This window comes from Thunnus albacares, chromosome 24 (genome assembly GCF_914725855.1).
Source record: "Thunnus albacares chromosome 24, fThuAlb1.1, whole genome shotgun sequence".
Classification (NCBI taxonomy): Eukaryota; Metazoa; Chordata; class Actinopteri; order Scombriformes; family Scombridae; genus Thunnus; species Thunnus albacares.
The window spans coordinates 10895235-10913803 of NC_058129.1; the positions used below are offsets into that span (position 1 = coordinate 10895235).

General features: G+C 37.3%; 2 protein-coding genes across 2 annotated transcripts in view; one reads left to right on the top strand and one right to left on the bottom strand.

Moving 5' to 3' along the window:
• LOC122976624 (OX-2 membrane glycoprotein-like) overlaps window positions 1-18569 on the top strand; it is an 82156-nt gene that overhangs the window by 950 nt on the left and 62637 nt on the right. The window contains exons 3-5 of the mRNA XM_044345205.1: window positions 29-58; window positions 164-251; window positions 427-477. Coding sequence (XP_044201140.1) covers window positions 29-58; window positions 164-251; window positions 427-454 — 146 coding nt within the window. The 3' untranslated portion in view covers window positions 455-477. The remainder of the gene's footprint in view (window positions 1-28; window positions 59-163; window positions 252-426; window positions 478-18569) is intronic.
• gemin8 (gem (nuclear organelle) associated protein 8) lies at window positions 3738-6719 on the bottom strand. The gene is made up of 4 exons (XM_044344829.1): window positions 6617-6719; window positions 6261-6331; window positions 5034-5376; window positions 3738-4807 (listed from the first exon to the last, which is right to left on the bottom strand). The coding sequence occupies exons 2-4, from the start codon at window positions 6261-6263 to the stop codon at window positions 4548-4550; spliced, it is 606 nt and encodes a 201-aa protein (XP_044200764.1). The 5' UTR covers window positions 6264-6331; window positions 6617-6719; the 3' UTR covers window positions 3738-4547.

Below are 18569 nucleotides of genomic sequence, written 5' to 3' on the forward strand. Positions count from 1 at the left end.
ATGATTCTGATTGGGTTTCATTTTTCAGGTTTTAATGATGAATCTGGATCTGATAAGAGTAAGTTAACCTTAAAGTTGTCTTAAGTCAAATTCACATTTAAAGTGTAGTTGCTTTATGAATGTTTAGTGTTTCATATCACATTTTTTCCTCTTTTTCTCATAGATTTCACTTTGATCCTTGTATTGATCACAGCAGGGTTTGTTTGTGTCGCTGTAGTCATCATTGTTGTCATACGTAAACATAAGAACAGGTAATTTCAACTTTCAGCTCAATATCTGTCTTGTTGTGATACCAGTGTCTCACAGTTAATATGGTAATAATTTATTGACATTAAGAGGAAACACAGAACTTAAAGAATCTATACAGACAACACCTATAAATAAATAATATATAAATGTTCTTAAATCCTTCATTCTGTCACACAGGGATGCTGAGGACACGGAGATGACATAAGAACCAATCAAAAGCCCTTATGTGTAAGACACTTTCATAATTATTCACATATTTATTATTAATTGCTTCTTCAGAAAATGATTTAATCTGTCTTCTCTCTATTTTAGTATTTAAGTTCCTTTCTGTCTCTATATCTCTCTAACTAATGTGTTATTTATACATGAAGCTGATTCTGATGCACTTTACTCTTCATGGTCCATTGTGTACTCATAGTCAGCCTGTTTATCCACATAACTGTTAACTGTCAGAGTCATTCAGTGATAGAAATATGTATGATGTATTGTAATAATGTGAGTGGAAACTGACTCATGTCTTGTTTTTATCTGAAGGTGCAAAACAGCTTTAATGATGCAGGAGAACCAGTAGATCAGGAAACAAACACCTCAGGAGCAAAATCCACAAGAGGAGAAACCAGAACCATCATCTTCCACAGTCAGAAGTCTGTTTAGTGACAAACAACCCACAAGACTGTAGTTTCAATACAAAGTCAGTCAGACTTGAACAAAGCTGCATCAAAGCATGTGTTGGTAAAATGTTCAGACATTGTAAAAGAATCAAAATGTGTCCTGAACAAGTTGAATCTCTCATCTTGTATCTCCAGATCAAAAAGATTAATGTACACAGTGATTTTGATGTTTTTGTACTATTTTTTAACCATGTATAATATATATATTTTTAACATTTTAAAATAAAATAAATAACTGAATGTTACCTTTGACTCAGAGAGGAACTACTTTAATATCTCTGACATGTTGAATACAACCAGTTTCTCTTCTTTATTGCTGTTTGTTGGGACTTTAAACTCTGCCAAATAATTTGTAACATCTTTAATATAATTCAAATATATTGTTTTACACCACTTTATTGTAGCCTCATCAATTTTTTAAAGTAAAATGGATATAACTTTTTATTTTGTCCCTTAATCACCATTTTAATCACCAGCAGGCATTTAAATATGGAACGCCAAATGGGTCAAAATTTGCCTGGCTTTAGCACTGCCAGGTGTTAAATAAGGGCCGCCAGGCGTTCTATAAGTGCTGTCAGGTGTTGTATAAGCCTGTTATTTATCGCCTGACGCCGCTTATTTTACATTTGGCGGTGCTAAAAGCAGGTGAATTTTGACCCATTTGGCGTGCCATACTTAAAACACATTTGACGCCTGATTAAAACAGCATTTCAGGTATTGTAAACGCTGGAGAGATTAAGAAAAAATGTGATACCTTTGTCTTTCGAAAGAAGTCCATGAGGGTGGTCTTGTGGTCTTGTGAAACATCATCAGTTGCAGCCCAAGTACTGTTCCAATTCAAAGTCCCCGTCAGTCCAAAGACATACATATAGTAACAGACAATTGTGCATGAGCTCATATGAATGGCACAAATCTAAAACTGACCCAAATGAATTGGAGATGAGATCTTCCAAAGTGTAATATTGATACGAACTGATAAAAAAAGATGTACGAAATTCAGAACAAAGCGGTGAAAGTGAACAGACTGAGATACGTTTGATTAAACTGATTATCAGAGATGCAAATTAAACCCAACCACACCGTGTGTCATACAGAGCACACACAAACAGCAAAAGTCCCTGCAGAAACTAACAAGACAAATCTAAAAGTGAGTCGGTTTCATGCACGGACAGATACATATGTAGAAAATAGTCCACATACCCATGTATTTCACTCTTGTGGAAACTGTCCCTGACACACAAAACGTGGCAAAGCTCACAGATGATGGTTGTATACACAGGTTGTATGAAAGGGGGGCAGCATGTAAACAACTGGACATCCCGTTTTGGGACCAGGGGGTGGAGGGTGCAGAGTGACATCATGGCCAGGGCTAGAAATGGATCAGATTTAATTAACTGAAATACAAGTGTCTGTATTGGTTCAAATGGAAAGCGTTAAAATGCAAAAAGTGTCAATATTTACCAAATTGTGGATCACTATTATTCATTTATTCGATTATCACGTGATATTTTTAACTAATTATAGTGATACAGTATATTAGTGTGTTTTCAATGCCTGTAATTTGCATTAGCATACTGGTGATAAATTGAGTTAATCATGCTCAATTGGTGAAACAAATATATACAGTGGTAGAAAGATCATTTACTTAAGAACTACACTCAAATACAATTTTCATGTTCTTTACTTGAGTATATCCACTTTATGCTAGCCTACTTTATACGTAACACTTTACATTATTACTCCACGACATTTATCCAGCGGTGGAAGAAGTACTTAGATCCTTTACTTAAGTAAAAGAATCAATATAGCAATGTAAAAATACTCCATTACAAGTAAAAGTCCTGCATGAAAAATCCTCCTAACAACTCCTTCTAAAAACTCATAGACGTCTGAAATGTGACCATGACTACACACTGCTTTTTGTAAGACATCAAACTGGTTTCATCTTGAACAATGTGTTGTATTTTAAAAGCTTGTTATATTATTCATTGTGTCAAATCTTGAAAAGTAACTCAAGCTGTCAAATAAATATTTCTCCCTGAAATGTAGTGGAGTGGAAGTATAAAGTAGCATCAAATGGAAATACTCAAGTAAAGTACTTCAAAATTGCACTTAAGCACTTTACAGAGTAAATCTGAAATGGAGGAAGGTTGTTGAACAGAAAATGAAGGCACAGAGTTTAGGGAATATATTTACAATACATAAGTAGGCTTCACATACTTGGAGTTAAAATTACACATATTCATAACTGAACAAATTAAGTAAATTACTCAATTTAACTGAATATCAAAGGCGAGCAAATTCTGCCATTTATTACAGAGCTACAGTTCACCAACCAAACCATGAAAGGGGAATAATTATTCAGCAATTATGTTATCATGGACACACATGAACACAACTAAGGTCCACACTGGATTAATTTGACAGAGTCCAATCTGGGTCCACAAGGCTTGTGTGTCTTCCCGCTAGGAAAACTCCCACAGTACTCTACGGCTATGATGTCATAGCAGTTTATCATAGGGCTGCTGCTTATCATTTCTAGGCCTTTTTTCACAAGATGTACTTTCACTTTACTTGTATTTTTGCAGATGAGACTTTTGATTTTACTTTAGTAAAGAGAATATCTTCACTTTCCTTGATATATTTTACACAATGCATTAGTCTAAGGATGTGCTAAATGAAAATGCAGATGTGATCAAGGAGAAATTTCTTTCATAGTTACTTAATTTGACACTGTATGCGGATATGTTTCCTGCAAGTGGTGTACTGTGCAAAAACTACAGCTAGAAACTAAGAAATAACCTCTGACAAAGCAGGTTTTATCCAGACATAAAACACTTTATTAGAAAAAGAATTTATTTTAAAATACACATGGCTCAGTCTAAAAAAAAAGAGTGCAGGTTGGTGTGAACACAAGATAAGAGAGAATATTCAACGTCCCCCCTGAGAAACCACATGAACAGCTTTGAACCTGATGAAATGTCAGAATCGGGAGTGGCACAGTTTAGAAGTAGCGTCAACAAATCAGTCTTTGTGTAAAAGTGGAATATCAGAAGCAGCCATGCAGGAAAGCTTCTGAATCTGAACAGAGGAGGGGGGGGGTAGTTTTTGTGGTTAAACTAAGTTGACAGGCATAAGAGGAGCTACTGCAGCATGAAACATCACCAAGCTAGAGGGTAAACAAAAACAGATTAGGAGGAAACACCCAGGCACATGTTGTTTGAATCTATTTACATCACCTGCGGCAGCAGTTTTACTGCTCCTCCGACCCTCAGCTGGCACTCATTTTTATTCTTTGGTGTTTGTATTTTCAATTTCATGGCCTAACATCAAGAAACAATGGTTAAAGGACCACATAAAACAATGCAGTCTCTTGAAATTTTGGGCAGTGCTTGTGTTTTTAAGCTTAACTTATTGTAAAAGAGTAAACCCAAGTAAGATCCAGCATTATATGTAAAATCCCAACCACTTTTTTGTGCTTAAAATAACTCCTAACCCTCAGCTAACTCAAACCACTTGCTCAACATCAGCAGATTTGACAGCCACGATCCATTACATGACAAAGCTGCTGCCTAACTGAGAGATCAGAGCAGGGAATCAAACAGTTTGTAGCTTTCCGTGCAGCCGTTACAGTTTCAGCGGGATAACGGGCCAGTATTTGGGCTGTTTGCGGTCACAGTTTCTGTCAAAAGTGAGCTGCATTGCCGCCTCCATGGCCAGGATCTTGGCCGCATCCTTGCCGTACAGTTTCTTCATCTCGGCCCCACGTCTCTCGCCTGGCCGCTCCAAGGGAGGAGCCGCACTGCTCCGCCAGGAGACGCCGTGCAGGTCCTGGTCAGCTGGCACATAGCTGTCATGCTGCTCAGCCTCCATCTGCTGCTGCTTCTCTGCAAGGACAGGAAACAGTTCATTTATAGACACACAGCAGGTAGTCTAATCACCTTACACCCCATTTTTTAACTATGATATGTGACTACAATTAAGCGTCACTGGTCAAAGTATTACTGATTAGATGATGGAGATGGAGGAAGATCTGAGGCACTCTAGTGCTCAAAAAATTGTCACAATCTTGAACTTTTCTAAGTGCGATGGTGTTATTCTCGTGTCTCTTACTCAGCTCCTCTCTGTGTTTCTCCGTCTGGGCGAAGTACTGCCGTAGCTCCTCGCTGATCTCCATGTTGCTGACGTCGCACTCGATCTCACTGTCCGAGCTGCTCTCCTCGTCTCCATCCTCTCCGTCTTCACTGTCTCTCTCTCCGGCGGCGTGCCAGTCAGCATAGCGCTCCTGGCTGCTGGGATACTGAAGGTGGCAGTAGCTGGGACTGTAGGCAGCCTCCAAGGCCTTTCGGTAGGCACGCCTGTGTCTCTGGTGCCAAGCCATAGCCTGCTGGTAGTGCTGCCAGTATCGACTGTACACAGGGCTGGAGAACCAGGACTTTACAGTGCTTATGTCCTCCTGCCAAACACAAAGATCAATCAGTGAAAGAGATAGTTAGTCTCCTATTATCTATTAAATTCATTGCCTGAGTAAATGTGTTTTATCCCAAACCTGACAGTTATAGAGTAATTTAAGTTCAGTTCAAGATGAGACCAAACTTTTCTATGGATGTCAGCTTTTGAGCCATGACAAAGGCCAAAATGTGGTCTGCAACAGACTGGTTTACAGCCTAGCTGATTGCTGGAAATGCCTTTTGCTGCATGTGTTGATCACTTGCGGCCCCTACCGGCCAGTTAAGAGGAGGAAGGAGTCAGCAGTCAATGGTGGTGGATGGTGTCATACATGTGCACAAAAAATATTAGGCTGATGCGTCCAGTAGTATGTGAGATTAGCTGCTGGCAGATACACATACAACCAAACACATGATCACAGCTGTATTTATTTAAGGTTTGCACAACACACATCAAAGGCTCAAAACATGAGTATCTGGCTTCTATGCTACAATCCCACTGTGTGATTTAAATTAAAGCTGCAACTAACAATTCTTTTCATCATAGAATACTTATTTTGTTGATTTGATCAATCATTTTGGCTATAAAATGTCAGAACATAGTGAAAATGACCCCTATAATATCCCAATATTAAGGGTGACATCTTTTTTGTCCAAAAAAATTCAGAAACACAAAAATATCCAGTTTACTATTATGAATGACAAAGAAATGCATGAAAAGAAGCTGAAACCAACACATTTCTTCGGCATATTTGCTTGAAAAATGACTAAAATGGTTATTAGATTATCACAATAGTTGCTGATTAATTTTCTATTGATCGACTAATCCATTAATCGACTAATCTTTGCAGCTCTAACTTAATGTTTCTATAAAATGATTAGTGTGTCTTACCATGACTGGAGATGCCTGCTGCTGCCTGCTAACGTTGTAGCATCCACAAGCCCGCAGCTAGCGGACAAAATCTGAAAGATACACACATACTGACATTAACAACGAGCACATAAAGAGAAAGACAAACAATATCTGCTCATTTTAAGGTAAAATACTCGTCTACAATGAAACTGTTAAGTTAACTTTGTGAGTTCAGTCTGAATTAAAGATACACGCTGACATCTCGAAAACAAAAACTGTTTCTCCAACTTTACACCGAGAAACACCGCAAACAAAATATGTATAAAAATACAGAAAATACATGTCACATTATGTGTTATATGCTGAATTTCTCCCGTTTACAGACGTTTGTTTACCTCTGATGTCAAATTGTTGGTGGCTCTTCTTCTGAGAATATTTCCCAGCAGCCTTTGAGGCACAGCAACGTCACTGCTGGCCGTGTGGCGCCGCCCAGCGGTCACTGCGCGAACATGAAATAACAGTCTGTTTCCAATATCGGACAATGCACCCGTAAAATGACATCTTTTTTTTTTAATAGATTAAATGCTCAGAAAAAGCCAGACTTTATTAAACAGCTTGAAATAATGGCAAGTCTATCATTTTAAGGTTAAAATAAAGGTGAGAGATAGATAGGTAAGAGAGAGAGAGAGTACTTTATTAATCCCAAAGGGAAATGAAAGTGTTACAGCAGCCATTTGACATGAATCAAAATACAAAACAATGAGGTAGGTAAAAGAAACAAATACAATTAAATAATAAATAAATAATATATATTAATTAAAATATATAAAATAACTAAATATAACAATATATAAAACATAGAATAAATAAAAATAGAATAGACTAGAGATATAACCATAACTATAACTATAATATACTATTTGCTGAGTATACACCGTTTAGTGATAATGCTATGGTAGTAAGGTACATTATTGTCCATGGATGTTAGAATTAAGTGTACATCAAAACATAAATAGTTTACACAAATTATATACATCTGTAGCAATACTGACCATACTTGAAATATTATATACAGATGAATCTGAAATATAAGAGATGTGATGGATAACAAATAAAAATCCAGGGGAGCCATCTGACTTCACTGTCATTGTGATTTTTTTAAATTTTACACTTAGCATTAGACATATATATTTATATATTATATTATAAAATTACCTAAACCTTTACTATCAAATATAAAAAATTTTTTAATTAGTGCAATTGGCCATAGTACAAAAAGCTGACAAATTAAACAAACGTATACAGACAATAGCACAATACACACCACATCAAACAAAGTGTTGCGTGCACAAGATAAAAAAATGATCATCTTTCATGACTTCGGGGGCTCTGCAGCTTGCAGCCCACGTGTTTCAGTTTTACTCCTCTCGTGTTTCATACGAGATATTCTTCATAAAAGGACATCATAAATCCTCTCTTTGTCTCCCAACTACCTGCTCAGTGTTTATAATGTACTAAAATGTGTTTACTGTGTGTGCATGGAAAGACAGAAAGGTCTAATTGTCTAATTGTTAACAGGTGTGTGTTGCACCTTCAGACTGATCTTGATTGCATGAATGTCTGGAACTTGCAGTTTAAATCATTCACTGGTAAAAATGCTGTATAAACTTATTTTTCTCTTAGTTTTTGCCATTTTCACTTGATCTTCTCTTAACACAAAGGCAAGAAAATGCATTCATTCTTGAGCTCCATATATTGATTGATTGATATATTTCTATTTTTTCCCCTCCTCACACCCAGTTTAAATTTGCAAAAAAAAAAAGAGAGATTTCTTTCACATTTTCTTTTTATTCTCATTTTAACTGCCACTAGTTTCTCCTCTGTCTTTATCACACTCACACATTACAGAGAGTGTTCGGGGGGGAAACGTGCTCACCATGAAAGTCAAAGGTGTTGTTCAGTCTCTTTACAGCCATAGAGGTAAGTCAGCAGTTTTAATTTTTTAATTCTGTTGAGTTTAATGAATTTTCTGTGTTAATTTGGCTTCACAGTAGACTTAGAGTGTTAAGAATGGAAGTTGCACTTTATCCCAAAGTCGAGTAAGACAAACCTTTTGATTTGCAAACAGAATATTTGCAAAAGCATCTGTTTCTTCATATATTTGTGTGTCTGGTTTAGTCTTTGTATTACACTGTAGTGAAAAAGTGTAACATTATAAGAGGGAGGACATTGTGATATATAGGCAGGGGGAATAGTTAGTGTCTGAGTGCTGTGAGACATGTTTTACTGTATATCTGGGTCATGCTTTGGCTGGAGGCTTCAAAGCTTTCAGAGGAAACGCAAAGAGACAGATGTGCCTTTTCAAAACACATTTACTACTTTGAGCTTTCGATGGATGCATTAACACAAATAAAACAAGTCTAGAAATAAAATAAGCATTTCCTCTATTGCAAGACATAAAGTTTCTGAAATATAAATCATTAATTGCCTCCAATTGTACAAGACCAGACTCTGACACAGTACTTTTCATCTTTATGAAACTTAAATGTGCATTTTTATAATTTCCAAGGTATTCAATAACATTGATGTTGTATCAATATGGCTATCCTGTCTTCTTTTATTTTTAGCTAAATTCATAATAGAGGAAATTATTGATCATGAATAGTATTACACTTTGCCACTCTCGGGATGCATCTGATAAATACTTTGTGTGTGAGTAAATATTTGCAATTACATGACGGCTTTCTCCATATTCTTTGCTCATAATTCTCATAATTGGTTTTCACATCAGCTTTTACAATACTTTACCAAAGTAACAACATTTTTCAAGTCTTTAAATAAAACTGTTTAGATATTAAAGCTGCCGACACCATATATTAATATGTAGTCACAACAGCTGTAATTTACATGCGGATGTGACATCATCCATTGATCCAGATCTCTTTGCATGGGAGGAATGGTACATAAACTCCCACAAACTCATATGAATTATATCTTTTTTTCCTATTTGTCTGTCATCTGTATTTCTATCGTAATGCTCAGACATAAATTAAGTTTGCAGTTTGCATGACTTAACAACGCGCATACTTTTGTTTTTACTTTAATTTGTTTGTCACAAAGCTGTACAATGAAGTTATTGTAGGAGTCAAGATAAATCACAAGTAGAATACTATCAATATTTAAACATTTTATTTATGTTAGAATATCCTAAAAAGTGTCGGAAACTAAATGTGTTACTTAAAACATTGTGACCGGTGATCAGTGATGCATGTATTGATACCTTAAGTAACAGAGAGATTTTTTATTATCAAACCTGCCAGTACAATCATATCTACCACTTCCTCTTCAGGTTGGCTTCATGCTATGTGCAAGTTAAGTTGCACTGTGCTTTCTGATTAGAAACTAAAGCAGTTATCTGATGCTGTTGCTGTATCTCCACCATGAGAGCCAAGCAAGTGTGTTCAGTACAAGAGTGAGTGAGCCACAACACCCACAGCAAAGATAAAAATACAGTACAAGCCGTTACTGAAGCTGTGGTTTCCTTTTCTTGTGAGAGCGCTTTATCATGTCATGTATATTGAATTATAGAAATTAGATTTTGCAGGGAATCTTATCACCTCTGGTTTTTTAACCTGTTGTCTGTCTTTGCAGATGATGAGGACACAGTGGACGTCAGTCTGTCCAGAAACTCAGCACAACGTTTAAATACTTCTTTCATCATGTCAGGTCAGACACTCGTCTTTCTTGAAACTACGTGTTGAAAAAACAGAGCAGAAAAGAAATAATATTAAGTGGAATATTTTTTTTTCCTAACATGCAAATTTGTTGGCCAAGGATTTAACACCAGTATATTTTGTTTAGAAAGTTTTCCGTAATCTCTTTATTGCTCATTACTGGAAGAATTCTTAGCTATGCTTGTCACCAAAACAAGAGGACAGTGTCTTCATGCTGCATGTATTTAATCACAGATGCAATTAAATCAACATAAATGTGTAAATGATAAGAAAGCTCTGACTGTTTTACACATTTCATTTTCATGCTAGTCTAGAAACACTTGACCTAGTTTCATTCCACAGTTACCCCAGTTCTTACAGCTGTGATTGCTTTTATTACCTCATTCATTGAGCTGACAACAACAGCAACAGTGTCCATATTTAACATCTTTGTCAGTGATGAAAGAGTGATATTGGGGAATGGAGGCAATATTTTTGTTGACTTCATTTCTTTCATTCTTTTGTGTTGTTTTCTTTGCCTGTTCGGGGGCTGAGAGGGACTGGGCTTTCTTTATACAATTACCATGTACTTATTTATTTTATTTATACATTAAATAATTGATCACAAAAAAACATTGTTCAACATCTACCCGGTTCCATATTTTCCCTTAAACCTGCATCTATTTAACTCTTGCTGCTGTAGTTTCAGTTTGTGTCAGGCCTTTCCGGTGTCAGGCTGTCTTCAAAATCCCCATAAGGTTTAAAACACACCTCCAGCACTCTGCTGGCACTGTGATCACATGACAGTGAGTAAGGAAAGTATGTCAAGTGGGACAGAACAGATGGCCAAAGCTTCTAAAAGCATTGCATTTAAAGTTTTCACAGTGTTTAGGTGCACTTGATTTACTCAACCTTGCACTGAAAAAAATCAGTTTACACATGTAAAGCTCAACAACATCGGCCTTAATCTTGAAGTATGAGTGAATGCCTCAAAAAGACTAATATTTTGATGGTCTGTGGAAACCCTTGTCTTGGTGAGGTGACACTGTGATTAAATTATTCAACACAATAGGGAGGCGACAGTAAAACGCCTCTCTAATCTGATTCCTCTGTTTTCTAGTGACAATCTTTTTTCTGTTGTGAGTTTTTGCAGTCTTGTAGTGTGTGTGTGTGTGTGTGTGTGTGTGTTCCCACGTGAGATCCTCAGCTCCAGAAGTAATCTGAGGTGAAGCTCCGGCAACAGCAGCTGTGATTGTGTCCCTGTGTGAAGGTAGGTCTGCACCAGCCCTGCATAACAGCATTAAACTCAAATTTTATAAATCATTTATTATTGTGTGTATATATATGTTTTTTTTTAAAATTTAAAACTGATATTTATGTAGTGCAGAGTCAGTTGAAGGCATTTCAAAGTGTACGTCTATGTTGGAAAACTAATAAAATGTGTACAAACGAAGAAAGACTCAGATTGAGCTGCTCCGATTGACTTGAAGTCATGACTGTGAGTGTTGTGATTGGCTCCCAGGCCTCTTCTCAGGAACGTTTCCTCATCATGGCTGCTGAGATGGAGCCCAGTACCACTGGCGGCAACTGGGACCTGATCCTCCAGTCTAAAATGAAGAAGCAAAGGTCAGACTCATGATTACACCACTTTACATTTATTTTGGAAAACTTTATTGCAAACTTCATGGTGTCAATGTACTGTGTTCTGTCCAAAAATACCCCAAATAAGAAGCCTTGAATGTGCCAATAATGTTCATTAGATAGTATGATGTTGAAGAATGTAAAAAAAAGTATTGTCTTTTTTTTTTTAATGTAATGATCCTTTATTTTTTTGCACCTCAGACTGCAGTGTCACGTCCTGCAGGATGGAAAGCCCGCCGTCAGACTGATGACTTACAAATACGACACACCAGCCCACACTGACATTCACAGCATGGTGAGTTGTGTGTTACCAGTAAAGTAATAACCTGCTAATATTCAAATAATTCAATTTTTGATCTGACTACTTGTGGTGGACTAAACTGTATTGAAATGTGATGTCACGGGTTAAACGCCACTGGTTTGACAAAATGTCTCTTTTTGTCTCTGTTTGAGGATTTTATAGAAATGTACAAATTGGGGCTGATACAAATGATTTTGCATTTATACAGCTGACATGAGAGTTAATATGATATCTCAAACTTGCCCGGTCATTTGTTGGTTGCCTTGAATGTGAACAGTTCAAAACTGACTCGTGGTTTGTAATTTTCTTCTGTTTTTAAAACATGCACACATCATAAAGTAGCAAGGACACGACTAAGACTGTATCCTGGTCTCGTCTGCTGCTCTCAGCTCCGACAGGTGATGTCCAGCAGCAGCCGGTTGGAGCACAAGTTGGATCGCTGCCTTTGGACCCAAAAGGTTTTTATTGTGCTGTTAACAGCCTCAACTGCTTTGTGGTGCTTCACTGTCTACATGCAATATTCAGCTGGCTATTCTGTCTGATTTTAAAATGCAACAACTAAGCTTTTGTCTGCATTCTTCTCTTTACATTTTTAAAATTTGTGACATTTTATGTGGGTGTCTCTGCTACATGTATGCATCTATTGTTCCAAATCTCCCCTGTATGATAATAAATTATATCTTTCTTTTATCATTGATTTTTCATAAATTCCTTAACCAAGGAGGATAAGTTTTATAGTTCAGGCTGTTACTTGTCTGGCCTCTAGGATCTACATGTCTGCTTCACATTCTGTGGGCAAATTTCAAAGCGTACATTTTATTTTAAACCACTGGACGTCCTCAAACACGTTCCTGAAAGTCATCGAAGTGCTTGAAATTGACATCCAATTTAATTTGGGACCCTGCTTCAAGAAAAAGACCTCAGCCTGGGTAAGTTTGGCTTTCCATACACGTTCTATTAATCGTCTCTGCAGCTGAAATTGATGCTTTTCTCCAGTGAAACTGGTGTCAGAGTTTCGCCCACAGTGTGTCTTTAACTTGAAAGTAGAAGCAGTTATGTCTTGCGCTTCCTTTTTAGGGCACCTCATATTTTTTTGTGGTTTGAGGCTTAGGTGGCCAAAGGAGTATGTCAAAGTTTACCCTCCTTCCTTTAGTATAGTTGACTGGTTTCCGGCAGCAGCACTGTCGTTCAGACCTTTCAGCCATTATGGATCAGTGGAAACTGTGGTTTATCCTACTTATGACACTGTGTTTGTGTTTTGACAATGAAGGTACTGTACAGGAGCTTTTTCATTACATGCAGTTTATACAAGTCAGCCAGTTTTGCAGTTTGGTAGAATTATAAGCAGCCATTTTCTTTGCTTTCTTAGCCTCAAAGTCACTCAAACATTTCTAAATTGCAGAGACTCTTGTGAAAACCATCACTGGGGGAGAATCAGAGGTCACTCCATTATGCACCACTGCTACACTACATACCATCACGCTTATAGTGTGTAAGATCACCACAAAGAGGAGCAGAGGAAAAGAGTGTCATCTGCTTTATCAGTATGGAGAGGAGATTGAGAATGGATATCACTCCAGATTCAGACTGGTCAAAGAGAATGGGACTGTATTTCTCTACATGACTGGTTTAACACCAGCGGATCGTGGGAACTACAGCTGTGAGTGTTCACATGCTCGTGGAACAGACACTCTCCACCTCGATATCACTGTGGAGGGTAAATTTAGATTTATTTTCTTGCTTCTGTATTGCTTCAAAGTTTTGTTGCTGTAGTGTTGAAAGGAAAGTCTGCAATGATATCCTAGAGAAATCATTGGATAATGACTGAGATGGGAAAGTAAGGTTACATCAATAGAGAAACAACTTTTAACACATAGTGCACAAAGCTCGGTGTCGTTTCAACGTTAGTTCATGCACAAAAGAACTCACATGTGGCTCAGAGGTGATTGAGACTTTCCATTTAGAATTGAGAAGGAGTTGTCTGTCAAGTGAAGAAGATGATGAGGCTGGAGCAAAGCGAAAATCTATCAGAGAGAGGGGAAAGGTTAGTTGGGTTGCCGGTTTTAAAAAGCAGACTTGCGCTGACAGGAAGACCAAAAAAAGACCCGCAAGTCTTGTGGATGAGAAGCAAAGCATTCGCATGGTGAAGAAATAGCACTGTATGACTGCACAGCGAGTCAAGAATGCTTTCCAGGATGTGGGCAGACATGTTTTCTTGTAAGCGATCAAGAGAGGACATGACCATAACATCAGAGGGTTCAGCACGAGATGCACATACGTCGTAAGGCTTGAAAACAGAGAGGCCAAAGCAGCAAGAATTTTTCAGGGTCAACACGTCCCTGATCTCAGTCCGATTGAGCCGCATCCTACGTGCTGAGTGACCCCATAACAAGCAAGCTTAAATGAGTCTTGTCTTGAGCTTGAATGCGTCCGCAGTGAAGGGAGAGCGAAGATACAAAACCTCTGCTGATGTCTATGGCTCCAAGACTTCAGCCAGTTTCCCACAAAATATTAAATATGATGATTTTGCATGTGTGTGTTTGAACCCTAAACTTTGGGCAGTATGTGTTAAAAGGGCTTTGCATAAAATGTGTAACTGTCCAAATACTTGTATCTGTATCACATCATTTTGACTTTCACAAAATATTGTCACAACAGTTTCCAGTGTCTTTTGATTCAGAGAAGATCTCAGCGTTACATTGTTTTGTTCCTGTTTTTTAGGAGATGACGCCAGCATTTCCTTTATTTCCTCCATGGTTGGTGCTGTTACTGTGTTTATCATTGTATCTGGAGCTGTCCTCGGACTTATCCTGAGAGAAAATCATTGCAGGTGAAAGATTGTAACTTCATACTTTGTTTAAAGGCAGTTAGTATTTGTAACCTGAAAAGCACTGTAACTGTGGACACTCAAAAGTTTCCTAGACGTAATTAAAATGATGTTTTGAATTGAATAGTGCAAATCTAGCAGTTGCTGGATCAGCTGTAGTTGCTTCTTTAAATATTTGTGTGTTTCACTGATATATAAATCTATCTCATTTTCAGAGACCACACAAGGTCAGGACCATCTGAATTATTTGAATGTGAAACCCACTGCCCTATGGTGAGCACTGTTTTCTTTAGAAATGTACTTTTGTAAGAGACTACACTCAGTGGAAACATATTACATTTACACACCGTTTAGTTTTTTCTTTAGTTTTGGCTGTCACACCATTTTAAGTTGACTCAATATAAACCAGAATGGTGTGACAACAATTTCCACACATGGTGTAATGTGTTAACACTTGCAGGAAGGTTGCTGCATATGAGATACTTAAACAAAAGTCTCAAGTCATACATTCAAGGGTACATTTCTTGCAATCATAAACATATGATTTGCACTGTGTGGCGGAGCAAGAAGAGGCAAATGTACATAGTAAAGTACAGGCTAAAGAAAGGAGACAAACGATTGAGGATCAGTGGTATAAGTGAGAGGGGATGTGATGACCTGGAGAACTTCAGTATGACTCAGGTTTGCTGAATAGAGTTACACGTGTCGACCATTTATCAACCAAACTTTTTTTATTTTACATCATGTTCTTTATAATTGTTTTATGCTCCCCTTCATCAAAACTTTTACCCTCAACTTAAATAACCTAACCTACTTTACTTAAAGTTTACTGGATTAACATTTATAAAGACTTAATGGCTCAGTAGAAAGTGGAAAAACTCATAACCTCTCAGTGACTAAATGTTTGCATGTTTTATAGTTCATTTGGTTGGTCTTTAATAAAGTTACTTGTAGAACCATTGTAGATTATTTATTAAAGCTGTTAGTTGCAGCTCAAAGGGTGCTTTATTGGACATTTTCATATGTTTTTATAGGATGAAGATGACCTAAATGACCCCTACACGAGCCTTCATTTACCCGAAGGTGATCTCTACCAAACCATTTCCTCAATGCGTCATCGACATGACACCTACAGTTTCAGCCAGCAATGATATAGTGATGGCCCAGTCAGATGATCAGGAAATAAACAAAAGAGAGACGAATGGAAGTTGCTACACCAATGAAACCATTTACACCAAAAGTCAAGATAACACACCTGTATAACTAATTATTGGGACAGTGCAAAGTTGTGCGTTTTTTAAATTTTTTTAGATATGATACTGGATGAAGATTGCAGTTTGCACGTACAGAAGCATTAAAGAGGCCAGGGCATTGTGATTTTGATACTTATGGAGTGGTTTAGTCATAATATATAACTGTTATGTTCATTTGCATGATTATCCTCCAATATCCTCCTCTCAGTACTTTTATAGACACACTAGCTTGTTCATAGATGTTTTTGTTGATGAATTTTTTTGTGAGGTTGCTAAACCATTGCAGAAGTGACAGAAATCAAGACATACTAGTGTTAAAAATGCTTTATCAAATCATTTCTTACATATACACTACCTCTACACTACACAGAAAGAAGTATGTGCATCTTACTACCTTTTTAAAAACATCTAACAGGGTTCAATAAATGTTCATACTGTCTGAAAACCCTTGAATGTTGTATTGAAAATAGTTTTTGATTGAATTAATTCATCCAAGATACTAAAAGTGCTCAAAAAGCTCTTAAATGTAAGATAAGTGAGTGCAGGTATGATTTATCTGTTCTCTATTTGTATTCATGCACCTTTTAAAGTGACGTTTGAGAAGTTTTATTTTTAACAATCAGGATTAATGACCTGAAAGTAGAAGCAGTCAGGTTCACTTCTGTTTTAGGACACGTCACTCATATTGAACCTTAATAAGGACAAAAGAGCATTTCATAACTGTATTCTAAGGTCTTCTAGCAGCAGATGTGACATTTGTTCAGTCTTTTGGCTAGTATGGATGGATGGAAACAGTGTTTTTTTCTGCTTCTACCACTGTGTGCTGACACCAAAGGTACTGTACTAAAACTTTTTATGATTTATGCAGGTCATTTTGTGACTCTAATTGTTAAAAAATCATTAAATATGGTCCACTGAGTTTCCTTTTGATTGCAGTGACTGTTGTGAAAACCACTGGGAGAGAACCAGTCATCACTCCTGTATGTATGAACGAAAACCTGGGTGTTATTGTAGTATTGACATGTAGGATCAGCACAAGGAGATATCGGGGCGAAGCGTGTCAACTGCTATACACACATGACAAGAAATTTAACCAAGAATGCGACTCCAGGTTCACACTGATGACTGAGAATCAGACTATATTTCTCTGCCTGACCAGTTTAACACCAGTGGATAGTGGGAACTACAGCTGTGAGTGTTCATATGAAAGAGGGACACATCCTGTCCATCTGGATATAACTGTTGAAGGTGAGTTTAAGCTGCTAACATTTAAGTTTTTCAATCAGAACAGATGAAGTAACATACTGTGGATATTTTTTGGGGTTTGCTTTTTGTGACCATGAGCAGCAGAGGAAGAGGGCGGCACTTTTTCTGGCATGAGGGTCATCGCTACAGCCGTCATCACTGTAACTGTTACAGCTACGTTCATAATGGCAGCTGGGATCATCTGTGGACCTATCCTGAGAAGAAACAATCACAGGTGAAAAACTTTAAGCTTTAAACTTGCAGAATAATACCCTTTTTATGGTGTGTCATGGTTAGTAATGCTGTTAAACAAATGGCTCCAAGTGAGCAGCATTTTCCTTCTTATTAGGGCGTAGTGTTTGAATCATAAGCAACTTTTTCTCTCATAAAGTGCCCCAACTAACTACTAACTTTGACATTCATTTGTCCTAACAGACAGAATACAAGTTCAGGAGCATCTGAATTAACCAGAACTGAAACTCCCTGTGTTTTGGTGAGCATTCAACATAGTAGTTCTGTTTTACACTCCTCCTGTGTGTAGTGTGTAATGACTTTGAATTGTTTTTATAGGAAGAGGACCCCTACACAAGCCTTCAGCAGCCAGCCAGTGATGTCTACCAAACTATCTCCAACCAACTACCAGATCCAACCAGCGTCAGTGTAATAATCTCCCGTTTTTATTATCAGGAGACAGACAACGAGGAAGATTTCCATCCAGTTTATTCAGTCTATGAAACTATATAAAACTAAGCTGGAAATGATGCAGTAAATGTCAACACATGGACTTTATTTCTTCATTTATTAGTGAAAATAAATGGACATTGACAGACTTGCTAGCGTAGTTTGAACATTTTTGTACACTATTACTAAAAATACAGAGAATATATTGTATATCTAATAATTGATCATTTAATTTCCAAAAAGTTTGTAATGCTTGAACTGTGGGAAAAGAATTGCATTAAAGTCAAAGTCTGTGTAAAGTAGAGAAAACTCTAAACTGCAAAATTGTTTTGATTCTCTTTACTTGTCTTCTAATGTTTTCAGTCTTTTTTACACCACGCCTATCAAGCTCAGAGAGTAGGACACTTATAAGTGTGGCACACAGCTCCCAGCTTATAAGGAAGCATTAATCATCTCTCTTTGCAGTCAAAAATAATTCCAATATGTTTTTAAATGTATTGTTAGTACTTTTGTGTTATTAGAGGGAAGAAAATGTGCATTCATGCAGTTGCTCCTTTCTCCACCTTCAGAGTGTCTTATATGAAAGCAGGAACAGTTAAGTCTTGCACTTCCTTTTTAAGCGTTCACACTAGCTACCTCTGTGAGAGAAATAGACGTTATCAGTAGCCGAAGTGCAGTGCAGAGGTG